This window comes from Lissotriton helveticus, chromosome 8 (assembly GCF_964261635.1).
Source record: "Lissotriton helveticus chromosome 8, aLisHel1.1, whole genome shotgun sequence".
Classification (NCBI taxonomy): Eukaryota; Metazoa; Chordata; class Amphibia; order Caudata; family Salamandridae; genus Lissotriton; species Lissotriton helveticus.
Genome location: NC_136069.1, coordinates 1227543406 through 1227570220, shown reverse-complemented (window position 1 = coordinate 1227570220; position 26815 = coordinate 1227543406). Strand labels below are relative to the sequence as shown.

The 26815-nt window shown below is 45.8% G+C and overlaps 3 protein-coding genes across 6 annotated transcripts in view; 1 reads left to right on the top strand and 2 right to left on the bottom strand.

Moving 5' to 3' along the window:
• The window catches only part of UNC50 (unc-50 inner nuclear membrane RNA binding protein), a 91734-nt gene extending 66728 nt beyond the window's left edge, over positions 1-25006 (bottom strand). The window contains exons 1-2 of one of the 4 annotated variants that reach the window (XM_078658197.1): positions 20851-20977; positions 16664-16872 (exon numbers count right to left, since the gene is read on the bottom strand). The gene's annotated coding sequence lies outside the window, so the exon portion shown is untranslated. Of the gene's footprint in view, positions 1-16663; positions 16873-20850; positions 21077-24556 lie in introns of those variants that run through there. The other 3 variants (XM_078658199.1, XM_078658198.1, XM_078658196.1) reach the window with 3 other exon arrangements.
• Positions 21290-24408, bottom strand: CIP2A (cellular inhibitor of PP2A). Its single transcript, XM_078658195.1, has one exon. The coding sequence runs from the start codon at positions 24257-24259 to the stop codon at positions 21572-21574; it is 2688 nt and encodes an 895-aa protein (XP_078514321.1). The 5' UTR covers positions 24260-24408; the 3' UTR covers positions 21290-21571.
• A 22-nt stretch (positions 25007-25028) lies between the features above and the next one.
• The window catches only part of COA5 (cytochrome c oxidase assembly factor 5), a 41791-nt gene continuing 40004 nt past the window's right edge, over positions 25029-26815 (top strand). The window contains exon 1 of the mRNA XM_078658200.1: positions 25029-25228. Within this exon, the coding sequence (XP_078514326.1) occupies positions 25127-25228 (102 nt within the window). The 5' untranslated portion in view covers positions 25029-25126. The remainder of the gene's footprint in view (positions 25229-26815) is intronic.

The window sequence follows — 26815 nt, the reverse complement described above, 5'->3', positions numbered from 1 at the left end:
GCTACTTTGTGAAGATCTCGTCGTAGAAGTGAGAGGTCGATACAGACACCATCTACTTTGGATTCTACTTTATCCTTTGAGTCCTAGATTGCTCGATGGCCGTCCGGTCTGCAGGGGGCAGAATCAGTATATTTGGCGGCTCCCCCGCTGCACCTCTAATGTCCGCTGTGGAAGTAGTTTACTGGTCCATCTTTGGGCTGCTTTCAATTATGGAGGTTTGGTGCGCCGTTATCAAGATGACAAAGAAGGATTTCGAGGACCCGGCGTGCTTGCCACGGGGCAGCATGAGCAGCCTGCTCCTATGAATGCAGAGGATTGTCTGCTGAGGCCTAGATTGTCCTCCACATGGCCCAGAAGGATGAGCCTGGATAAACAAGTGACTGCAGAGACCCGTAATGCAGACTTGCTTGCCCCAAGGCAGCATGAGCAGTCAGAGGGGGTAGTAGTAGTATGGGGGGGAGGGGGCTACGAGGGGGGCTTCCAATGCCAGACCGATTAAAACAATTCAATCAGTGGGCAGTCAAGCAGCAAACTATGATCACATCAGGCCACCACCAGCCATTAACCTGCAGTGAGCAGTAGCTTTGCACGCCAAGTTGTCACCGCACGCATGGTCCTCCAGGTACACAGCAGACTTCAAAATCCAACAGATATCCACCTAGAATTACTGCATTCGCAGACCAAAAGAGAGTTCTCAGTAGGGGGACAAGTCTGAGGAGGAAGCAGGTGCTGTACAGGCAGGGAGTGGGCATTACCACTCAAGGCTGCACATTACACTGAGCGCGTTCAAATAGCCCCGGATACTAACCGGCTCACCCATTGGTTACTTCAAGTCATGGGGGAACCACCAAGTAACTCCCTTCTGCAGCTGTGCTAGTCTCAGGTATAAGCCGGGCAGGTCCCAAGTCCCTTTTTAGGGCACCCCACTAATCTGTTGACTAGATGCAGCGCAGGGAAAGTTCAGCAGGGCTCAGCAAATCAGCCCGCACTGGCCACAATGCATGTGTGTCCCTCGGAAGGGGTCTGGTCTGCCACAGCCGCTGCCTCCGATGGTAGATGGAATGGCCACAGCGTGCTAAGCAACTGGGGGGCCAGGGTTCTCAGCAGTGGGCACATGCCACCCCCGGTACATAGCTACCAAGGCTGCACAGGGCATGCGTCGTAGACTACAGGGGGGCTTTCTCAACATACCCATGCCACACTCACCAGAGCAAGGCGGGCCGCAGCTGAGATCCACACGGCTTCTCCCGGTCATTGCCAGTCTCGGTCCCTCGCAGTGGGATTTCTCACTCATCACCTCCGCACCGTTGGCCAGCGAACACCCGCAGGTGGGCCCAGAGAGCTATCTGAACTCACTCACCACACCCTCAGCAACCGCCACCAGGGAGTCCATGTCCACCACCTTGATTGTGCCTAGTCTCTAAGGCAGATCGCAACTGATTTTCCTCTATCAAACGGGGGGAGGAGGGGTGTCACTGGAAACCTGCAGTGCGTCCCAACAGGAGGGAGTTCTGGCTGGTGCTGTCAGGCAGTATTGCAACAGAGTACATTTGGGCAGTAGGAGCTCCGTTAAAGTTCGACCGCCATCCTTGGCCACTACCACCTAGTTTGATCGTTTTTAGCACTGTGATGTTACTTCAATTGAAAGGGTCAAGGCTCAGTTGGATAATGCCAGGAGGTAATCAAAATGTGATTGTTGGACAGGGAGGATCAAAGAGAGAACAACATCTTGCAGGTTTCCCATTAGAACTTTCTCCAGAACAGGATGGGTCTTGATCCTGGACCCTCTCTAACATAATTCAAGAGAGAAACTCCAGTCTACGGAAAAGAGAGTAGATATGTGCACGGCCCTCGTATTGGGCAGTCTCATTAGGACTGAATTAGGAGAGCCAGCAAATAGGGCACAATAATGCAAGTGAACCAGAGAGAGTGAGAAGAGAAAAATCAGAGAGTGAAACTCCTATCTCCGATGGGGAGAACAGAGGTATGCAGGCCCACGTCTTCTGCAGATTACATTGAAGGAAGTGTCTCATCAGTATAGGAAGCTGGCTCTGTATGTACTATGATTATTTTCCTGAAAACCAGACGAGCAGAAACCCGGAGTAAGCAAGGCCCATATACAGAAGGAGCCAATTACATTGCGCTCCGGGTTACAGGTAGAAAGAGTGACTTTATGCTCTCTTTTCATCACGTGTATAAAAGGTGTATTTCGGTTTGTTCAAGATAACTGAGAGGAGTTTTGGTTAGACCTTTTGATGAGATTGTCGATATAACCCCATAATCATTCCGTAAGTGAAAGGGGGTGTTTTAAACGATATTGAGTGTAAATTGAACAAAATGTCAATGAAAAGAAAGAATTTTAAGTTTCATATCAAATCATTGAAGTGTGCATCTCCCAAATTCCACAGGAGCCACACCTTCCCGAGTGCTGTAGCACCGGTCTGTACAATTACATGCTATTGGGATAAGGAAAAGAAAATTATTAGTCCTGAAGACGGTAGCTTTATTAACACTGCTCCACTGAAACGCGTTGACGCAGAATATCTTTGTTACATTTGAGGAGAGTCAGCGGCCACAAAAAAGACAGGGAAGTCTTCCTTCCCCTGCAGGGTGAGGTCTATAATAAATCTCGAATTAACAGATACAAGACAACTTTAAGTGTCTCTTGTAGTTTTCCTGTCCGGGGTGGGTCGTTTGCTGATGAACTGGTGTCTATGAGATAACCGACATGTTTTTAATAATTTTATTATATTGCTGTTTTTGATGATATATGGTTTTATTGTACAATTGTATTCAATTTTGATATGATTTATTAAATGTGCACATAAGTGCTTACACACGGAGTAGAGCTTCCAATTTTAGGTGTATAATTGGTGTCTGAGGAATATTAGGCATCTATGGATATCAGTGTATGATGAAAGAATAAGAGTGAAAAAGGATTTCCAAATAGAAAAGTTGTTTTAACTATCTGTATGCACTATACCAAAATGAGGTATAGTGTGCACAAAGTCCAGTGGATCCCCAGAGGCTATATAGAGGCTCAAACAGATAAAAACAAATGCTCTCTTTTGTGGTAGAATGGGCTAGCAGTTAGGCGTATCAGAGGGCAGTGCACAGCATTTGTTGTAAACACACAGAAAAGACATGAATACACACACTCAATGACTACATTCGAGACCAATGATCTGTAAAAATATTACTATTAGTATATTTATTTTATAGAACTAAATGTACTTTGTTCCATGCAAATACGTTTTGCAATATTAATGACTTTCAACGTAAAAAGTGGACATAGTGCATTTTTCAACAATACAATGTTATCCTATGGGAGGATAACACAATCCGCAATAAGCAGATACGTAAACTATTTACGATATTGAGTTTCTGGACAAAGAATCAGTCCCAGGTAAGGTTCAGGATAGTGACAAAACTATACCACAAGCAGGCACTGGGGCGCCGAGTGCAGAGCTCAAACTAGGGTTCTGGTGCCAATGTTATCGAATGGAGAAAGGGGTCAGTCTACTTATAGGTAAGAAGAACTGTTTGTTAACCAGTCTAAGGGGGGTTACTGTAAGCACAGTGGGGGGGAAGTCACAAGGCAGAACCAAACTTACACCTCCAGCGGCACAGGGGCGGCAGGGTGCATAGTGCCAACATAGCGTTGGGCGCCCAATGCAAACCAATCTGGAATCTCGAACTTGGAAAAAGGCTGCAGGCTCAAGCCAGGAGGCCGACTGATGAAAACCTACAGCTGCACAGGTAAGTCGGGATGTGGCAGAGCGTCGGGACATAGTCAGTTGATCTCCCCAAGGCTCAGGGGCTCCTGGTGCATGGGTGTCCGTTGATGTTTCAAAACCGTTTACCGGTGCAAGTCGCGGTGGGGTGAGGCTGAAGGCAACCACGTGGTGTCCGGCAGGGAGTCAGACCATGGTGGGCTCTTGCTCTAAATGCCTGGGGAACTTTTTCTGGACTGGTGGGCCACTGGAACTCCGGCGTGGGTGTCTGGTGCAGAGGTAGTTGGTTTCGCGGTTCTGCAGGCAGAGCACTTTGTCTTTAAAATTGGTTTTCTTCTGGACAGGTCTGCTGCCCAGGGGAGATTAGGAGTCTTTTTAGGAGGCAGGAAGTCCCCCAGGGTTCTGGCGGTCGCTGGACTGCGGAAAGCAGGGGCTTCGAGGGCTGCAGACAGGCTGGTAGGGATGGGGCCAAGCCAGTTGATGTCTTCAGTCTTCGCTACTGCACAACTCTACATTATACTTTTCATCGTAGGTCAGTAATATAGGCAATTGCACCATTTTGTAACGTATGGGGAAACCTCTCAATCTACCACATCCATGTGTTCCTTGTAGAGAACAAACTCTGCTGGTTGTGTGATTTCAGTTGGCAATTTGTAAAAAGCCATCATAAACCCGCTTATAATTTCCAAGACGCATAGATTTTTTGTTGCGTTTGTCCAATTCTGAATGAAAATACTGTAGCCTTCAAGTCGCCTCTCCATTCTCACCTGGACTTCTTGAACTTTGGGCACTGGGTCTATTGCTGTGCGATTGTCCTGCTCTACTCTTGCTCTTCGGGTAGGGGGGCATTCAAAGTTTTTTCAATTACCTCTGTTTTTCTGGAAGTAATACTGGAACTCTAAATTCCCGGACGGATAGCCAGTCCCCTCTTTTAAGAACTTCCGAAAACACACCTTATATTTGATTGGCTCGTCTGATGCTTTCTTATTAACCAGATTACCCAATTTGGGGTTTATTTTCAGAAAGAATAGTCTTCCTTCTTTTGCTATTAAGCCTGCCTTGCCATTACAAGCATACAGACAGCATGTTGGCTCCAACCCTTTAATATAACCACGTCCATGGTCATGTTCTTTAAATGGGTTTCCTCAGCCATATCTATAATCCATGTCAAAGGATCTAGAATAGTCAGTGATGTGTCTGGGCACTGCTTACATGATCATTCCATACCATTCCTAGGGTCTTTTCCCATCTTTATTGATGAACCAAAATTAAAATATAATCAATTCTGGGTTTAGATTTGGGGTATAGCAAACTGTATCACCTTTAGCTCGTCTAGGGCACTCCGCTCCCAAATTCTTTATCTAACAGTTTTCTTAGCCATTCTTTTATTAAATTTGCCACATTATCTATTAGCCGTAATTCAGAGCTACGACTGTCAGATCAAACATGTCCCATTCAAGAGGATCCTTAACTACCATCAAACTTGAAGGACGCAGCAAGTCCTCGTCTAGCCGGACTCCTTCATGTGGATAGAAAACATTTGTCAAAATCACTTTTCATCACGCTCTTCAAATAAAACCCTTAATTGATCCTCCAGATCACAGTACTCCAGTCCTCTCTTTATGCCACTAGGGACACCTTACTCTATTGTCGTGCTACAGCCCCCTATCTAATGCGTCACTAAGGACATCCTTATTAGCATTTCTTCTCATAGAAGTAATCTCAACTGTTTTTATTATAAATAAATTTCTTTTCAATGTGCATAGTTGTCCACAAAACCTTATTGCCGATCTTAATCCTGTTGGTATCATCTGATAAGTTAAAAAAAATCCTCCTCTGGAGGACAACATTTCGCTTATATAAAACAGCTTTGACTGCTTCTTTAACTAAGAATATAATGCCTTCCTCAACAGGTTTCCTAATTACATCAAGATTTACTTTTACTGGAAGGAGCCTCTATTATTTGTCATAACAACTACAAATATAATATGAAGACCAGCTCAAATGCAATTGAATATATATATATTAATTTCGAAAATATGTCCCAAACAAATCTAGTAATATGCACCCTATTGAAATAGCAACACAAGAGCTGGAAAAAAGCGTTTCAAAAGGGCTTGTGAATCCGTAAATCTCTCCTAAGCAACAAGATCGTCCTTGCGTCAACAATGGCACCAAGTTAACAAACAGGGAGTATCCCAAATGAAGATGGTGACCGGTCGCGTAAGAAGAAGCGAGAGCAAGCTCTGCCGTTTAATTCACCTAAGAATGTGACCTGATGCTTGCAACTGCCCAAGGAGCGATGCACTTCACGTAAAAAGACCAAGAATGTTTAAATGATGCTCACATCTGAACACAAAACAAAGCCAGGAAAAATAAAATACCCATTTAAAGCATGTGAATAATTAAACGTGAGTAATATGCATGTAGAAATTATAGATCTGCATTAAAAAAATTTAAAGGAAAAAAAAAAGTGAAACGCGATACCAAAAAAGATAAATGAAAACACATTTTAGCCCTTAAAAACACAGAAATTTTCTTTAAGGCCACCTGTGATGTTGGTATTGCAGCTGCAGATGTTGAAAGTTAATACAGGGCCCCTCAACTTATAATTATAAACGAATGGTGGTCAGACACTCGAGGGGAATCCGTCCACACTACAGAGAAGTGAGCCCTCGATGAGCCAGCCATTTCACACCTCCTTGATGGCAGGATAATCCCCCGGCCACAATGTTGGTGATCCGGATGAAAGCCCTGGCATGGGACAAATGATTGACAGGCCAGATGACCCTATGGGTGGGTGCCATGCTTCCTTAGCTAGCAGAGCTCCCAGGTTTTCGTGGCTGTGATATTATTAGGATCTCTACTCTGGTGGACGTGCTTGAGGGGGTGACACTTTAAACATATCAAACCTTGCAAGAGGAATAAATCCACCACCTCAGCCTTTTTTCGCTATCTACCGCAACGACATGCCCTTGCAAGCATGGACAAACCCACAGACTTGCATCCACTAGAGACCCAACTGCTGCAGAAAGACCTGGGTGACCACAAGGTCTCACATGTCTATTACTTTTTGGCCCGGAATATACCAGACTTGTTTGCAAAATTGCGCTCTGCCTGGTAGCAGGACCTAAAAAGCCTTATCTGACGAGGAGTAGGTGGAGGCTTGGGCCTCACTGAGAAGCACACCGATTTTTGTGCCACTGCATCTTATTCAGCTGAATTACCTGCATAGGACCTAGCTTACACGCCACTTGCTCTGCCAGATGGGGATGGTCACTTTGCCCAGGTGTCTGTGGTGCCAGCCATATTGGGGCCTTCCTATGCACCCTGCCATCACCCGTTTTGGAAGGGGATCTTGAGCTAGCTGGGACAGTTTTAGGACAGCCAGCACCACGAGACCCAAAGCATATCTTTTTGCAGATGACTGAAGGCACTGAACTGACTCTGTACGACAAGCCTTCTTTGGATGGGTTTCATACTGGCCACGAGGGATGATGCAATCCTCTGGAAGGGGGAATCCCCACCATCAGTCACTGGGTGGAAGAGGGGAATGGACTGGTGCATGGTCAAAGAGCAGCTGGTTTATGCTGCGTCAGGATTCCCTCAGAAACATGACATGGTTTGTGGGGGTGGACGGACTACAGGGGGATAGTACTTGAGGGTGAATGTTCTACTGTTCCAGGCCTTGATGATGGAATCCGGTTGCATGTGGGGTAGGGACCCTAATCTACAAATGAATACACTGCCTTCCCTCAGGATTGAGGAGAGGTGGGGGGAGAGGGTCTATGGACAGTACTTCCCTTATGCTGTTTTTATTTATATTGTAATTTCATCCAAAACCTAATAAAAGCATCATATAAAAAAAAAAAAATCCACAAAGGTGGGTAGAAAAAGAAAAAATAATTATAGAGGAAATAAGATTATCAAGGTACTTATCTGGGAGTAGCCCATAAAAAAGGAATACGCATAACTGGGTCTTATATGCTCCCTATGGGATTCTTTATTGGAAGAGTGTGTTTATGTTGTATAACTGTTCTTTAAAGGGCTGCATGTTTGGAGCAGCAACAAAGGTATTGCAGAATAACCACCTCCTGCCTGGACTCGGATTTCATTACATCTGTACTTCCACCTCGACATCCTCCCACATAGTGCTTCTCAGAGGAGACGTGCAGCACTTCAAGAAGGACTTTTTCCACAGAGAAAGTCTAAGAGAACGTACAGTGCCTAGTTTAATGAGGACGGATTCCACTTGACTTTCTGGTTCAAAGGAATCGGCATCAGCCTACCTGGAATCTCTAACGACAAACATGGTTGTCTCATATTGACCATGCCATTGCGATTTCTTCTTCAGGGGAGCAACGGTTGCCGCCAAACACACATTTACCCAAGGATACGAGAGATTACAACAAATAACAGCTCCCAAGGCATGATAAAAATATGGCAACTTAATTTTGTAATAAACCTGAATTTGGAACCAAAATTAAGTCAAGTACCCTCACATTCATGGGCCAAAAAAGTTGTTTAGTAGTGTGCTGGAAGCTGAAAATGAGAATGCAGAGAGCTGCGGTGCCAGAAGGAGTACGGTACCTGCAATAGTGTTTTTTGTGATGACACTGTGTACAGTCCCACAAAACAAGTTACGTCGTGCCACCCCACTCTAAGCCTACAATTCATGATGATGTCTGGACATGTCCTTGTGAAAACAGCCAGGCACTGCTGGGCAAATGAGGCACACAGAGTGGACAATTGGGATAGTGAGTGGTGCGGTAGGGCATCCATTAAAGTTAGTGTCTGAGTCGCCCCCAGGCAGACAGGAGCCACGTCACAAGGCCATGACTTTCATGCACTCGCTCTGTGTGGTGAATGAATGAGCAGAAAGACGCTCAAGTAAGGAAGTCACAGCTACATTATGTGAGATGCTGCAGCCGTTGCTAAGTTACTGAAGTAAGAAGTACCTGAAATTAAGAGGAGGCTGCTATGTCAATTCAGCAGAGAAAAATGAATCAAGGAGGGCCAGCGACAAGATTTTTTCACACTGTGAAAGTTCTGAGGAAGGCCAAAGCAGTAAAGCAGTTAGAGAGGCATAACAGACTGGCCACCATATCTCGTGGGGAGTCCCTGTATCTGAAACACCAGAAGGGTTTTAAGACAGAGTCCATAATACAACGTTTTGGCAACGGAGATCAAATTAGAGAAATTAAAATAGGAGGTTTAACAAACAGAAGGGAAATGTCTAATGTGGAGGGTAAAATGGAGGTAAAGAGTGCATAAGATGAACCCCCATTGGAGAGCTATACAGAGTTCCACAATTGTTCAGTGATCACCATGGTCACACAAGACCGAGGAAAATAAGTTTGAAAATTCAGTTCAAGCAAGGAAACTACTGGTGTAGATACTAGAGGTTTCAATCTCTTATCAACCGAGAAGATTTTATGTTCTTGATGCAGTTTAGTGGCAGAGGTAATTAAGTGGAGTAACACTAAGTGCATGAGAGGTGAGCAGGGCTGTATGTCTGCCAGCTAGAAGACACAGGAAACAACTACCTAGGGGTGGGTCTGGGTTGAACTGGCATCCGCAGTACAGTAAGACGCATCAAAGAACAAGCATTGGCATAGCCAATAGGTCTCGCCTTTGGGAACTTATAAGTGTTTAGCCATGCAACGGTTGATGTTGCACCAAGGATATTGTGCTGCATAACTGAATACTTACAAGGTCCCAATAGCGAAACCTATTGGTTATGCCAATGCTGGTTTATATTTGTCCTCAATAGTCTGCTTCTCCAATATTGTGGGTTCAATATTCAGGATGCACACCGTTTGTCTGGTGGTCTGTCTGCGGCGTTCTGTTGATGCTTTGGTACTGTGCAGGGGGAGGGGTCACTGCGCCCACTTAACAAATAGGGCTACTTACGAGGCACTAGGCTAGATCAGGGAATGTGTGTTCATGCTGCTATGATTTGTTTATTCTGTTTAGAGTTTTACATTGTATGGCTGACTCAGTCTTATCTTTTGAGTACTAGCTTGCTGGGTCGGAATACACAGATTAAAGCCACTTCACTGACGATGCATTTTAAGGATTATAGTACCTGGAAGTGTGCGGGAGCTGTATTAGAACCTGCATGTAATTTCATTACCGCTTTCTGGTTGTGGCACCCATGCCACGAGAAAACACAATCTCTGCACTATAATGCTAAATTACTGCAGTTGAGTTGTGATGTCGCCACGCCTGCATCAGAAGGTATACATGTAAAGAGCAGCTCCACGAATAGAAACAAAGCTGAGCCTTGAATGATGAAAGGGATACTTAGCTTTCCCTGTCTTCAGGGATTCCTTCGCTGAACATTCAGTCCTTTTCTGTGAATTTAAGGGTACTGTTATTCTGGTGTCTCGTTAGCGCATTGCAGGAGTTCGGTAGACAGCGCAGGAAGGAATCTACCTGCATACACCCACACATCGTAAATCACAAAGCTAGTTCTGAAGTAGAATTTGGCCTAATGGCCAGAGCTGCTGACTTTGGACTTCGACAACCAGGTTCCATTCCAGGCTTTAGTTCAACATCCTGTGATTCTGGGCAAATTACTTAATCTCCTTGCGCTTTAAAAGAGAAAAGTAATATAATCTGATGCTCATGCGAACGCTTTAAGGACCCTGGGCAACATTTGCGCCATAAAAAAATTAATAAATCCGATGTTTGGTCTACCCGTTGTCTAAAGCTAGCAGAAGTAACAGGAAGTATACTGGGCTGTTGCAACACTGTTTCCAAACTGTTCCTGCTGCTGGCTTAATGCTCCGTGTAAAGGCCATCAGGATAGCCGAGTTTAATATTTACTGATTAAACATGCAGTGATCTCCAAGTCATGAGTTCGATTCTTGGCAAGGCTGGCTCTGACTTTCACCCTTCTGAGGTTGGTAAAAAAATATCATTAAAGTAGGTGATTGTTACATCTATTGTTTAAAGTATTTAAAAATGGAAGGAGTGTGGTATGAAGCGTTATATTAAGATTAATGTATTATGTCATGCGCCTTGGAGTGAAGCATAGAAGAAAATATGAAACGCCATTGGCACTCAAAGGTTGCATGTCGTGGCTTAATTTATTCGAAGTGTTTTGGTGAATTTATGGCAGTTCTTATAATAGCCTTTAAATCTAGCTGATGATGCTACTGTAATTTGCATAATAACAAGATGACAACGTGCATAAAACAATCAGTGCCTTGAAGCCGGGAACAATGCCTAAAAAACTATTGGAATGCGCATTTGTCATTGACTTAATTTATATATTTTGGTGTTTTGCATTAAAGGGGAAGGCAGGCCTTCGAAGGATGCAGTCTTCATCGCCTACATTTGCTTCTCTTCATTTGTCGTTAACTGACGCCACAACTCTGTGATCCCAATGGAAAAGTTGTGACGTCGCAAGTAGAGTTAAACTTGAAGACGTGAAAAGGATATTATTGTCCAAGTGGTGGCGGTGGTATATATCCCAATCCATCGCAGAACATGCAGTGTTTTGTTGTGAGACGCTATGTGGCTAAATTAGCTGTTTTAAAACCCTAAAAGTGGCCTGGGTCTCTGAGGAACCCCAGATGAGCCCACATGCCCTGTCCCCACAGGAGAAGGTCTCTTCTCGCAGAGGCTTAGTTGAACATATCTGGCTTTCCCTTCCATTATCCCGTCTGTATGCAGTCTCTCCAGGTTCCACTTCCTCGTGTTCATGTAGTGCCTTGCATAGAAGTACAGCTGCTTCAGGCGCTCGGAGGATGCCTAGTTTCTTGTTGTAGCAGTGGGGTGAGGGTGGACTAAACAGACCCCCCAGGATATAGCGGCATGGATTAGCAAATTTAGCGGCACAAAAATGGAAATTTAGCGGCACAAATATGGAAATTTAGCGGCAATTTTGCGGCATTTTATGTGGCCATTTTTCCTACAACAAACACAGATATCTTAGTTTTTTTAGTTATTTAACAACATGAAGCTATGTATATTTGGTTTATTTACAATGTAGACACTTTGTTTCCCTCGAGCGTGTGCTTCACAATTATGGGCTGCTGCGCATTCTTTTTATATTTCAGACCCTGCCATTAACCCCATTGCCAGCGATCCTCCGTAACCTACAACCAGTAATTGACAAGTCGCCTTTCAACAACACTATGACTTCTGTTCTACAAAATACAAATATACAACCTTGTGATACAATTGGCAAAGTCCTATGGTACGTGTACGTCCTACACCTTCACCAAACTAAACATAGAACAATCCCATCTTAACCTGATCGACAATTAAACTTAACTTAAACCACAATAGCTGTGATCAGACAGACTCCCGACATTCTGTAAGCGCTATGGGGGTCTACAGTTGGTATCAATGCACCACGTAAAAGTTGGTAACATTGGCAGTGGAGACAAGAAAGCAGACTAACACTGCTTCTTTCTTTCTACCAACCTTTCCCTCCTTCCTTTCACTTCCCCTTCTTTTGATGTATACACACTTGTCTTCATTCCTTGTCTCATCTTATCTATTTGCTTTGGTATTCCTTCTTCTCGTCTTTTTTTTGGTGCAACCCGTTTTACTTCTGTCTCTGTTCTTTCACACACTTTCCCCTGCTTCTACTCTCACATTCCTGCCTCTTCCCTTGCACCTTTTTCCGTAGTAATACAATCCCATCCTTGGCCACACCTCTATGTTCTCATTTCCCTTGTTCCTCTCGCTCTCTCCTTTCCATCTCCTTGTCCCCCTCCTCCCAGAGCGACATTCCTTTTTTTCTATCTTACTTCCTGCCTCTCTCTGTTTTTATTACGCGTGTCGGCTTCTTTTGCTCCTTACTGCCTTTGAGAAATTGATTTCTTTTCCTTTCTTCCCCTATTCAGGCCTAAACACCGAATGTTCGATATTTCATTTGAAGCCACTAATCGCATATTTCAAAACAAGCATTACAAAACAGCTGAGCAAAACATCCTCACATGCACGCAATAAAAACACAGGCAGAGAAAGGGACGAGCAGAGCCCCTCCCCCGCCGCCCAGCAGAGGCGGCAAGACTCAGCCCCGAGAGCCCACGAGAGAGAGAAAGAGGGGTGAATAACAAAGCCTCATTAACAGGTGAATGGGTCTTTCAAAGACCTGTGAAGAGCTCCGTGCGGCTCTGTGTGTGCTCGGAAGCTGCCTCGGGCCCCGGCTGACACACACGAAGGGAGGGGGCGCACAGCCAATTAAAGGGCATTGTTTGTTATGCTGTCTCCCAGTAGAGTAAATATCGCGGCCAATATTGTTATTATCGCGGCCATCGCGGTAGTATGCCGATTTCGCGTTTTTTTCGTGAATCGCGAAATGCTGGAGGGTCTGACTAAACGGAAATAGTACAAGTGCTTCATAAACATACAAAAATGATGTCTCTGCCTGCTGCTTCCGGTAGAGCGAGAAATGCCAAAACAATATACCAAATGAAAGAGTTACTGCGCTGCAAAGTGAGAGGTGAGTCCTAGTTGAGAGTGGGTTTCGGGTGAAAGTACTTCAATTTCCTGAAAGTAAGGTTTATATTCTGATATTGAAAAGTGGATGCTGGAAACATTCTTCAACAAGGAAGCTATCGACTTCAGGAATGTGAAAGAAAGCTCGCGTATCTTGAAAGCTTATGACCAATGACGAGAGAGGAAAGCCAGATGGCGCCTCTGCTCGTAAGCGCGCGCCCGCGCATGTAACCACAAGCTCTAGGCCACAGTGGTAGCATTTTCTGAAGCCCTTACTAAAAGTCTCGCCAGAGCAGCACGTGAGGTGAGGGGGGTTGGAGTTAAGACATAGCTATTGTTCCAAGACCTCAGCTGTGCCATCCAGGAAAGGTGCTACAAATCAAAGAAGGAACTATTGGCAATAAACTGTGAGGCCTCCCTCTGCTTTCCAGCACAGTTTAGAGTAACTTGTGTGAGTACATCAATCACTTGTTTACGATGCCAGAGCCTTCCTAGAAGCGATGACAAGAATCCATTAGTCAGGTGTGTCTGATAAACTTGGACTTGAACCCTACAGATGGCCTTTTGTGGCAACTCAATTATCCAGTCTACTGAATGACAAAAAAATATTTTCCCCCCAAAAAGCAGATGTGGTTCGTATCTGGACTGACTTTGTCACTCCTCGCGTTAAGAGGAATCCAATATCCAGGAAACCCCCAAATTCAGTCAAAGTATCCGTGATTTATCATGATCCAAAGTCTCAGACTCAAGTTGCCAGCTAACAGAGAGCTACATAACATCTACTGGCATGAACAGTAAAGCCACATGTTGTCAAGTTTAATCATTATGGCGAGAACTGGTTCGGTGCCACGGTGCACACTTCACAAATGTGACGCCCTCAAGGCTTGGGTCACATGGTAGAAAGAAAAGTCACTATTCTTTACAAGCACTGTGCTGATTTAATTCAGATACTTGCCATTTTTTATGAGATGCTCATCCAACGTCTTAACATATTAAAGAGGTTAAATACATTGTGCAGAATATCCAGACTGCAATAAACACTTGTTGCTGAATAGATCAACAAAATGAGGCTACCTAAATTTCTACATCTCAGAAACATTATTTACACAGGCAAACAGCACTGACATTCCTGTGTACAATTCAAACAGATTAAAGCACGGAGGAGAACTAGGCAATGATTGTTACCCATCAACTGCAAGGATTCCTGTGTGGAGAACATTATGTATGTAGAAGAGACATGGTGAATGTAGCACTAAAGTAATGGAACTATTGTAAATTGCTGCCCGTTCACAAATCACATTTGTTTCTTAAGCATGCTGCTTTTACTCACAAAATGCAAATCATTGTTTCTAGGTAATTTATCCAAGTGCAATTCCCGATAACATGACTAACACTTATTTTGAGACTTAACCCTTCTATTTTTTCATAAAATAAACATGTTATCATTGAGACGTTTCCTATGCAATGGATTAGAGAAGCTTGTCAAGCAAAAACCATGTTTGTCACGTAGTGCACTTTGGTAAAAAGGGAGCCCAGATGGTGCTCTGGTGGACAGCGACTGATTGCCCACAGTACTCCGATAAAGAAGAGTTTACACAAACTGGCTTCAGTGGGCTCAGATTTGCCAGTCCTCAAGGGGGAGATGAAGAGGGGAATCCATAGAATGGCCAACTGAATAGGTGAATAAGCGAGGCAAGCAATACACCAACTCCGATAAAGAAGAGTTTACACAAACTGGCTTCAGTGGGCTCAGATTTGCCAGTCCTCAAGGGGGAGATGAAGAGGGGAATCCATAGAATGGCCAACTGAATAGGTGAATAAGCGAGGCAAGCAATACACCAACGAAGAGGGTCAACCACAGAATGTGCAAACATGATTCCCAACTGTTAGACCTGGCATCCTTGGTGTGGCTTTGCCATGCTTTTTGCCTTCTGATCTCCTGTTTTTGACTGTTTTACTGACCTTTGTTTTTATTGGTTGTAGAACTCTGCACTTTTTCACTGTTGAACAGTGCTAAAGTGCATGTGCTGTGTATCTAAAATGTGATACCAATTGATTTATATCTGATTGGCATATCTGATTTACATACAAGTCCCTAGCATAGTGCACTGTATGTGCAAATGGCCAATAAATCAAATGCTACTAGTGGACCTGCAGCACTGGTTGTGCTACCTACATAAGTAGCCTTTTAAACATGTCTCAGGCCTGCCACTGCAATGCCTGAACGCACAGTTTTAAACTGTCATATTGACCTCACAAGTAAACCTATTAGCCAGGCCTACGCCGTACTTTTTTTTTCTCCACCTAAGTCACCCCTAGAGTAGTTAAAAGACAGGACATGTACTTTTAAGTTTTACATGTGCAGGCAGTGAAACTCTCTTAAATGTGTTGTGCTCCTGCAAAGTCTGGCTCTCCCATAGGATAACATAGAGCTGCCTTGTAACCTCTTATAAATCTAGCTTCCAATTTGGAAGATCGGTGTAGGAAATAGGATCTGCTTTCATGGTTACCCCCACTTTTTGTTTGGAATCAGTAGGTTTTGACCTAGTCTGACTGGGATCCTCCTAATCAGGACCAAAGTCACTGTGCTTTCTCCCTAAATTGACCACAGTAAGTACTTTAGTACATCCACAAATGACTACTGGTGTACCCCTGTAAGTTCCTAGAATATGGTACTAAGGTACCCAGGGCATTGTTACTCCAGGGATCTCCCATGGCTGCAGCATGTATTGTGCCACCCATGGGAGTCCACATAAACTAAGACTACAGGCCTGCAAATGCAGCTTGTGCTTGCACCACTCACAACAGATACGTTTCCTTATATTTGAGGTCACTGTACTTTAAACATACAAGTCACCCCATGGCAGGCTCTTCAGTCCTGAGGACAGGGTGCTTGGTTCCAAGTGAGAGGGTGCAACTGCATGAACAGGACCCCCCCAACAAACCCCGGAGTCGATGCTACAGGCTTTGTTATTGCATTCAGCCATTGTATTACATATAGTGGACATCAGTCATCACGAGATGTCTAACTATATAGTGGCTGGACAAAAAACGGTCAGGTTTGGTATCTAACGTGTTGAAATCATACTCCAACACAAATTCCAGAGTTGGATGTATGATCCCATGTACCTTGGGGTGTGCCGACCAACAGGAGTCTGCCCTCCTGCTGCTGAGCCAAGCTCGAGCAGGGGAAGGTAGAACAACAGGGTTCCTGTCACAGGGAGGTGTGACAACCTACCAGACCAGACTTGGTGTATTGGGCTGGTAAGGGGGCGCTTGCCAATGCCACCAGACTGCTTTGAAGGGCACCTTTGGTGCTCTCCTTGCATACTTCAGTTTGAGCCAGTTCGGGGAGCCCCCGGCTCCCGCTCTGGGGCAAAACTGGACAAAGCACATGGGAGTATCCTCCCCTCTGTCCAGCCCCACGAGTTGTTCCAACCCTTTCCCTAGGGTACCTAAGGGTTTACCTGTGGGTGGTTCCCTGGATTCGTCGTGGGACAAGACTCAAGCCTGAAACGACATCACTCTTCGACTGTTAGGACACTGACTTAGCCTGGAACCGAGACTGCACCAAGGGAGACTGCACCAAGGAAGACGACTGCTGCTCTTGGTCTCGCTGTTCTGTAAATCTTCTTCATTGCCTGTGTCTGTGCTTCTTCCAGGATCTTCAACAGACCTGTGGGCATCAAGGACACCTAAAGTGATCTCTCTTGAAGTGAAGGAGTAACTCCCCTGCATCTACAGGCACCGCAACGAAACTGACGGGGCTGCTGCTCCTGTCATCCTAGGACTTCCCAAGGCACAGAACCACCACCTGTGTTGCTGAAACTCTCGCAAGGCCTGCACTGTCTTCTCACCGAGTCTGAGGACAGTAACCCTCGTCGGAACTGCTGGGACCAAACCCCTGTGCACCGCATCAACTTGTCATTGCCATTGCCATGGCTTGCTGGCTATGCACTCCAGAGATCTTCGGGCTACAAGAAGCTCTCGCACCTCTTCCTGCCAAGTATAGTGTCCTCACCGCATCCTCTGCACTGTGGGCCTCTACATTGGGTGACCTCAGAAGCACACAGACAAAATCTAATTCATTCCCTCCAATGCTTGACTCATAAGATTCAGATTATTCAAAATGAAGATGATTTGGTCATCATAGACCAGACAAATATAGGCATGCAACGAACACTGGATGACTTGAACAATTAAAATGTATCTAATAAGCTGACGTTTAACAGCAGTACAAATAAGTGTGTAAACTACATAAGGAAAAAAGCCAGCTCCTTAACATTCGCCTTGTGCAAATTAAATCCACACTTATACAGCCCATTGGCAGAGGCACTTATAAGAATCGTCAAAACTAAGCTAATAACAATGATCTCTTATTGCCATCATGCCTTTCCATGTAAGTTTTCATAAATCCTGGATAAATTACAATGCATAACTTACAGGCAGATAGTTGATCTTCACCAGTACGCTCAAGACCAGATCCAACCTAGAGTTGTGAGTTTTCAGGAAGGACTGCAAGTTAGTAATTGTTAGATACCATTTCCTAGCCACAAAGGCAAAGCCATACACACTCAAAATGGGTATTTAAGAAATCTTTAAATTAGAAAATAATCTGTGTTCGACGTATCTAGCAACTGACATTAAAGAATTAAAACTCATTAGGATAATCTCAAAAGATCTTTGCCATACCCAGCCTTAAAAGCCATACTGGAAAATCAAGTTCTGGTGTTATCAAAGGAAGTAGACCTAAGAAAACTAAAATCAGGTACAGTTTTCGTTCCAATCTGCAAATTGTACTGAACAAACCGAAAGCAGCCATAACCAAAGAAGGCTCTAAGCATGCCACAGAAATTACAAAGTCTGTGCAAGACTTACGGATTTACCTATTGATGAGTACTAGGCACGCTCTTAACACACTGCAGGTTCTACAAACATAGAAGAGAATCTATTGCACATTTACTTTGTTGTTCCCCTGAATTTTTTATTAGCGTGTCACACTTTACGCAAACTGATCTTCCTACAAAAAGAGGCCTCCACCTGTAGGGTAGCCTTATCCCAGTTTCAATACCAGTGACATAACAGTATTAGTTCCATCCAGAAATTAATAAACATTCAATAAAATTAAGTTTCCTAAATGTAGCAGCCTAAATAAGCAACTGTCGAAGTTGGTTTTAATTGTGCTTATCTCAAAAGAAGGCTATTGCTTTGTGGAGTCAATTTGCAGGTACGCCTATTAAGTTTGGTCATGACCTCTAAACGACAGTGCCCGTTTGCTACATCCATCTTATTAGCAGCAATGTTATTGTTTTAACCCGACTGTAACTCAGTAGAATTGTATTTGCTTTATTGTGCCTCTATTTATTGTAATAATTTTAACTGAAACATTCACAAAGTTGACATGTTTAGTACGTATGGGCTGTTTAAGCCTCATTATTAGTTAACTTTGTACAAAAATGGCAAATTTTACAAATCAAGAGAATTGGGTGAATGGAATGGGTTATGTGATTATAGGAGGAATGTACTGGGGATAACACGGGCAGATTGTGGATAACAAAACAAAAAACGAACATAAGTGTGCTTGAGGAAAAAAGTATAAAGATGGCAAGAGCAGATGAGATTGGTATGAGTTGATTAGAGGTAAGAGGGGAGAAGTTGAACAGTGGGGGGAAAGGTTTTAGGGGTTAATACAGCCCTCAACACTGAGCTCACCAAACTGTATATGAATATACGAGTGAGTAAAGACTGGTTTGTTGTTTTGAGGTATTGAAAATAATTTGGAGTTTATATGTACGGGCATTTTTTAAACTTTTACTAGGACACAGGAGTCTACGCAAAATCTGGATCAGTTTTTTTTGTTTTGCAGCAACTGAACTCCTTGACAAAAGTCAGTCTTGAGTCCTTGCAATCTACTACAGACATAATGGTAAACACTTATGAAGTGTAGGAATACTCTGGGTACAGCACAGACTGAATCAAGTTCATTTTGTGCCTCGAATCTCAGCCCAGTTTAAATGTCCATTCAAAATAAAATGACAGGATTTGATTATTTAGGTATCCACATTAGACAGGATGCATGCAAACCGTTCAATCTGAACCTGTACGAGGCCCTGCATAGGTTCTTGGGAAGCCACGAGCCACTGATAAGGCTGCTGCTCTCTCTGCTGAGCCAATTGGCTCGGTCGAATGTAATGCTGCTAAAGCTCCTATACTTACTCCAAAACCCCGCATTACTGTGGATCTTAGAAATGTTCAAGAGGTTAAATAGGACGATACGAGTATTGTTATAGGATGGAGAGGCCATTAGGATATCAAAGACACAATGTGTTATGTTTAGGGTGGGGGGATAGCCCTACTGGATATTTGTAAATACTGTTGTGAGTGTCAAATCTTCGTGATAAATGACTGGACTCACTCACCACAGCGGAGGCTCTCTATTATAGTAGACAGCCACGTGCTGGCGGATCCGGGATACCCAGCTGTATTAAAACACAGTGGAAATGGCTACCCGACAATACTGTATCTGTAGTGCTGAGAGCAGGACATGCTGAGATATAGGAATCGCCCTGAGGGGGGTGACCAGTCTTGGTGGCTTCACAGCAATAGATCTGAAAGGTCTGCGAACCCTAGGATGACATATGGGATCGGAATATGGCATCTGAAAGGTCTGCAAACCCTAGGATGACATATGGGATCGGAATATGGCAAAACCATTCACACAGCTGCAAGCCAAATTTGAGTTAGTAAGAGCAGAGGTCTGTCAAACCTACGATTCAGGCACGTTTTGCCAGTGTGTACGACCCATTATACTGATCTCCGCTGGAAACCAGTGGACTAGCCAAAAGCGAACTGGTAAAGCTGCCTCAATAATTTACAGGATAATAACACTGCTGATACAGTAAGCTTACAGTAATATTGCAAAGGGGACCATTAAGCTTAGAAGACAGAGTGGGCCTGGAGCTGGATTCAGAATGGTTCAAATAAGCTTATTATATTGAGGTTATCGTTCCAGAACTCAATGTAAGCAATTTGTGAAATCAGATTGGGACCGCTGTTGCAATAACGAAGGTAGCTTCCTTCAAATTAGCTGGGCATATCCAAGACTGGCAACACTCAGAGAGGTAAGGCCTGCTTCATCTAAATGGTCATGAACCAGGAGGGGGACGACATTATTTATTCGGAGCTCTCATGCCCTTGCCTTCCAACGTAACAATAATCGGTATCGACTTTGTACAATGAAAAAGGGTCAAGTATTTCAGGGCTCAAAACAGAGGCTAGGTAACTGCGTATCCCATGATCGACACTATTGGGTGTATATGCGCATATAAAGACGGAGTTATAGAAATAACAAAAATGAACCATGATATATAAATAGATTCGAATGCGCTCTAGCAAAGCCCAGGCACATATATCTGAAGGCTACAACTCACTAGTTTTCTCGGGTATGGGATAAGAAGTTAGAAAATGGCAATACGTGCCACTTGTAGAGAACAAATAACTGGGAAATTGACAGACAAATCGGTAACATTGTATATCCTCTTTAACTTGCATTATACCTTAGGTAATTTTAGAAGCAGCAATACAAAACCTCATAAATGGCTTCAAGTAAAACAGTAGCTTAGAAAATAATGTTGGGCTCCGAATAGAAACCTGCCTAGTCCCACTCGAGTTAGTAACATAAATACTGCCCGGCCATGTCAGACCCTCTACAGAACTCCTGCCCCCTCAACACCCACTCACCGGAATCTCCACTTGGGCGTCAGACGCCCAAGCACTGTCGGTCAGCCAGCCCAGCCCGGAAGCCAGAGGCAGACTCCGTGGTACCTGTTCCCGCAACAAGCCGAACACGTAGCCACAGAGCAACGTCACAAACGAGCGCTGCGCACAGTACGCTGCCACTAAGCACCCTGGGAGCTGTATTTCACGGAGGCGGGCGGGCCTACCAGCCATGATAGAAACAGAGAGAGGACCACACATTACAAGAGACAGCCACCGAAAAATACTATTGACACAGAGAAGGGACTGTGCGAGCATCTCTCATTATTAGAACATGAAATCAATGATCTCTGGTTATTGGGTAAGGTTACACAGAGTCAGTAGCAAGTATGATATTTTATTTACTTTACCCCCTGGAACATAATACTTGGGATATGTATTGAAGAAAAAAACATTTGTCACTTGTACTAATCGGGATGTAAAAGTAGATTAAAAGCGTCCAAATGTATTACATCCGTCAATAAAATTAAAAACGTGTGCAATCAAAGTGCGGGCATTTGATCGTGCTTCCATGTTGGGACTGGACAAAACAGACAACGTAGATAGCAAACAAAATCATTTATCAGTTTCCTATCCGTCTCTGAACTCGTGACACGAGCCTAAAGACTAAGATTCACTGTTTCTGTATTAAATTTGCCACCACTTAAGCTGTGGATCATTGCAATCATGTGAGAGTGTTTGTTTAGTTCATCTTGCTGTGCCTTAACCATGGCTTCCTTCTCCTCCAGACGGGCCTCTAGTTGTGTCTTTTGCACTTCCAAAGACGAGGCTTTAATGCTTAATTCTTTTCTTGCTTGTTCGGTCTTGCTAAGCTCTTTCCTAAGAATATCAATAGTCTCTTCCATATCTTCTTTTTCTTTCTGCCTAGATTTCAGTTTGTCCTCCAAAACCTTCAACTTCTGCTGCAGGCTTGCGATCTTACTGTCCCGGTCCTGGAGCTGCTTGGTTAGGTCTTTCCTCTGCTCCTCTAACTCTGCTAACTGCGCAGCGGTTTTTTCATTCTGCAGTTTGAGTGAGTCATTGAGCTTTTTCATCGTGTCATATTGTTTAGTGAGTGTAGTATGAGAAGCCTGTAGATCTTTTAATTGCTTCTCGGTCTGCTCCTGCTTGACGATTTGCTCTGCAAACGACACTTTCAAAACTTCATGTTGCTCTACAACTGCCTCTAGCTTCTTGTTATGGTGAAACAGTTGGTTGATGTCACTTTTTGCTCGTTCAGACTCCACTTGCTGGGCTTTCAGAAACACACCGAGCTCTTCATTTTTCTTCTCTGCATCCTTCAGCATCGCAGCAAGCTTCCTGGCCTCAGCCTCGGCCTGAGCTCTCTGGCAGCGGTATTGGGCGATCAGCTTGTCTGCCTGTGCCAGGGCCAGTGCCTTGGCTTCCAAGAGATCTTGGAGTCTGTTCTCCTTAGAGGCTAGGGCGGCCAGCTTCTGTTCATACACGTCCATGAGGTCGGAGATCCGTAGGCCGTCACCCTGCTCCTTGAGCTCCATGCCTTCCTGCAGCTTGTGAATGAGCGATTGCACACTGGGCGCCTGGGTGTCGTCATTAGCAGGCTGGGCGATGGGGTTGCTTTGAACGCAGATTCTCTTTGGTGTGTGCTCGGCTTCTTGCTTCCTGTAGGCGTTGTTGGCCGCGATGCTCTCGCCCAGGACTAGGGCAGGGAAGTCGGGCAGCGGCGCTGCCTCGAAGAGGATGCGAAGTCCGACTTGCACCTGCTCGCGGAGGTCCGATGTCAGGGCAAAGGAGAGGGGCGACACCAGGCGTGGGTCCTGCAGGATCTTATAGAAGCTGGCCTCCATCCCGGTCCCCACCTGTTTCAGACGGCTCATCAGGTCCAGGGTCTTGAGGATGACAGCGGCGGCCACTTTGCACAACTCCGTGTCGGCCACCTTTGCATCCAGACCTCCACAGCCGAACAGGTGTTCCACCAGCGTGGCGCACCGCTTGGCGGCGAGCTTCTTGCCCACTTGTGCCCTCAGTGTCTCCTCGGCGCACAGGAGTAGCAGCACCTCGATGGCCCGCAGTGCCCGCTCGCACTGCCCCCTCCTTTGCGGGCCCTCCTCCTCCTCCCGTGGCTGCAGATGCTCTACCATGATGGGCAGCAGGAGTTGCACGAAGCGCTCCGCCGTGGCACCGCTCCCTGCCTCCACCGTGTCTTCCAGCACAGTCCGCAGTAGCTCCAGCGCCAGCAGTGGGCAGTCAGCATCCAGGGACTGTCCGGCCCAGTGCAGCAGAGCCACAGCCGGCTCCAGGGCCTTGCTTTTGGATCCCAGCCGTGCCCCGGTCACCCCGGGCTGGTCCAGCAGAGCCTGCCGCAGCTGGCGGCGCAGAGGGGGCACTTCACAGAAAGCCAGCAGCAGTTCCAACACTTTAGCCGCTGACTCGGGCTCCTTGCCGTGCAACAGGCCCAGCACCTGGCCCAGGCAGGAGTGGAAGTGCTCGTAGCGGGTCAGGTAGTCTGCGATGCGCGGGCTCCGCAGCAGGTCGACCAGCAGGTCCACGGAGTACTGGCGGGTCAGGGTGCCGCCGCCGTTCACCAGGATGTTGAAGATGAGCTGGAAGGTCTGGTGGATGTTGCGCGCGTGGAAGAGCTTCTCGCCCACCGTCTCGTCCAGAGTCAGGCTGGCCAGCACCGAGAGGGCGAACACCACCACGGTGAGGCTGCTGTGCGCCAGGAAGGCGATGAGGGCCCGGTACAGGCCCCGCACCTTGGGCAGCGACTTGACGCGCGCCTGCAGCGCCGGGCTGCCGCGGCACAGGTTGGCCAGCAGCCCCAGGCAGGGCATGGTCAGCTCATCCTCGGGGGCCTGCACGCGCGCCGCCAGGAAGCCCAGCAGCTCGTCGGTGTGGGCGCCGGCCCCGCGCGGGCCTCCTTCTCCGTAGGTCAGGCGCTGCAGCAGTTGGACGCAGGGCAGCAGGAGAGGCTCTCCCGCCGGGTTCCCTCCTCCGCTGTAGCGGTGCACGGTGGCTGCCAACGCGCCGCCCAGGCCGTGCGCGGATCGCAGCGCTTCGCGGGCCTCTCCGTCTGCCGCCAGGGTCGAGAGGAGCCCCAGGGTGCGCAGGGCCACGGGCGGCCCGCAGTGCGGGTCCTCGATCATCTCCACCAGGCAGGTGAGGCATTCGCTGGGTAAGACCTGGCCGGAAGCGAAGTGCCGGGTCAGCTTCAGACCGGCGATGACCTCAAGCTGCCGCTGGAGCTGCAGCGCGTTTTGCTCCGACTTGAGGGCCCTGTAGTGGCCGGCGGCCAGCAGCAACGACTTGAGGCAGGAGGTTGCATCCATAACCACGGCTCAGGATGCAGCGGAACCGGCAACAGAGACAGCCAGGGCACCAACGGCTGCCAGCGCGCGCTCCCGCTCTAGAGGTGCTGGCGCGTGCCCGCTCCTCCCAGCATCAGCCCCTTGGCAGCCCTAGGGGGGCCGGAGCGGCCTCCGCCCCTTACATTTATTAATGCGAACAGTATTTGGCCTGGTTAGAGTAATACCCTAGGCGTACATTTCAAACTGGCTACACGCTAACACGTGTGTAAACTCCTGCACTTTGTTAGGAAAAACTTTTGAAGTCGAAAAAGCACTTACCGTTTTGAAATAGCCGCCTTGGGTGGAGCGTAAGGTTTAGTCCGTTCTTTATGTTTATGGCAATAGTAGTTGAGTTTTCACGGCCAAGCCCACTCCTTCTTTGTGACGTCAACATTCTTTGACTTCAGAAAAAAAAATCATGACCTGATGGTTCGATTTGGAAAGCAATAACCCATTTCGTGTCGTTTTACTTTGAAGGTTTGGCTGCGATTTAGGCGGCTAAATGCCAGAAACTACGAGTCGTTTTTGGGTAGGCTACTGGCAGACCGATTATTAAACAAGTCATTAAATAAAAGAACCTAGAAATGAAAAATAATTGTACCTTTCCAAAGCAGCGTACGGCTATGGGAGTCGGTTAGTGCGACCCAGACTGCATACAGCATGAACTGCCTCGAACTTCCTTGACCACATCGTTTGCCTGACCTGGATATGGCTGCGGTTCAGGACCCATAACCTTCTAAGACACTTTACGAATTTGACGTTTGCCTGACTTTTCAATGGCCTCGACACAGGCCATACACTGGGGTTGTACGTTTTGGAAGCCCTTGAGCCGTGGGAGCAGGAGACACCATGCCCAAGTACTACGAAGAAAAGGAAGAATATTCTCAGCCCTGTTCCGGTGTCCGAGAAGACCTCAAGACATGCCTTTTGGAAACAGATTGTGTATTGAAGGTAAATGGACTCTGCGGATTCACATGAAGGAGAATGTGACTCATGGGTGAAGGGGTTGTGTGAAGTTAGTCCCACGCTCATCCCTAACCGAAGCAAGCAAGTTAGTGTGTCATATATGGATTACTTTTATTGTATACACCGTTGCAATGTTAGTTAATGGCCTAATACCCTTTTTGAGTTTCAAAAGAGTGACAGGTATGCATGCGTTGTGTGTGCATTTAAATTGGGTAGATAAATGGACTCATGTAACGAACCGTATTTCTGTGAATTTATTGGCTTTCGAATAGAAGGGAAGGCCATTAAAGTGAATGAAGATAAAACATTTTTGGGGGAGGGTGATGGATGCCCGTTTGCAGAGAGGACGGGCGGCCTTATAGAAATCGATGGAAGAAGGCTGCTTTTTTTGGGGCAGAATGAATTGGATTGAAGAGGGTGACATCTAGGGTAAACAAATGGCATGGGTACAAATTCAGGTCAGTGAGTGTAAAAATGCAGGACAAAGGGTCAAAATTGAGGACAAACATTCGGGACAAAAGGTACAATTTACAAAACCAAAAATACAAGTCAAAATACGTTTATATTAGGTTGAGGCAATCATACACTGCACTATTTTTCGGTATGCGCGCAGCTGTGAGCAACTGTGCAGGTCTTTTTGTGGTATTTCATATGTTCATAATCTATTTATATGGTTGCTGTACTGGTTGTCTAGTCTGATATTTTGTTTATAGTACAAAGCAGGCATGTTTTGGTAAGAGAAGTGCTTGGAAAGATCTGCTTGGATGGACTTAGCTTCTAGCATCTCATATCGGAATGCCATTGTGAGATGTAAAGCAGAACGCATAGAATGTAGCTAATTGGGACCTGCAGTGCTGGATTAGAGTACAGTCCTCTAAATAGCCAGCTTTATGTGTCAGATTGCTTCACTTATCCCATGTCTGTTCCGCGGTGAGGACTGGTTTAGGGGCTGGTACAGTACCAAGTGATGGTTATGACCCAAAGCAGACAGGTCTTGTGTGAGGGTAGGAGCATTAAGCAGGAAACAGAAGTTATAAATCAACCTGCTTGAGCTGCTCAGACTCGACCTAAAAACCCTCAAAGGCATCTTTATTGCCCATTCACCTTCTGAATAAATAGTGGACAGACACCTCCCCTAGTGTTCGGACGTGGGTAGGTCCCACATATTGGTGCACCTACTTGGTGGTAACTCCCTCCCGCCAGTCTAGTTGTTGGTTTGGACGTCCAGACAGATGCCCACGTCACTACTTATATAGGTTCGCTAGAAGGACGTACTCCCTTGTCCCCCCTCCCGGATTACGCTTGAGTCCAAGATACAGGGACGATACACCTTAGGATACCATCCTGAATATCTCTTGTTTACAGAGTAGATTAGGTTTCTTTCCCTGGTCCTGATGAAACCTCACTCCTCCATTAGGAGAATAGAGGCGTGAAACATGTCGACCTTTTAATCGCTTTCACCCCATCACACACATTTAGCTGCAGCAGGTTTAATTCTTCTACTCAGCCATGACTCCTGTACTGTAGTCTGTTTTCATTAGCATCAGTGTCCAGCTATTTTCAAGGACTCTC

What these genes read in the sequence shown, in the direction of transcription:
- CIP2A (XM_078658195.1), bottom strand. Translation starts at nt 24,259, where the DNA reads ATGGATGCAACCTCCTGCCTCAAGTCGTTGCTGCTGGCCGCCGGCCAC.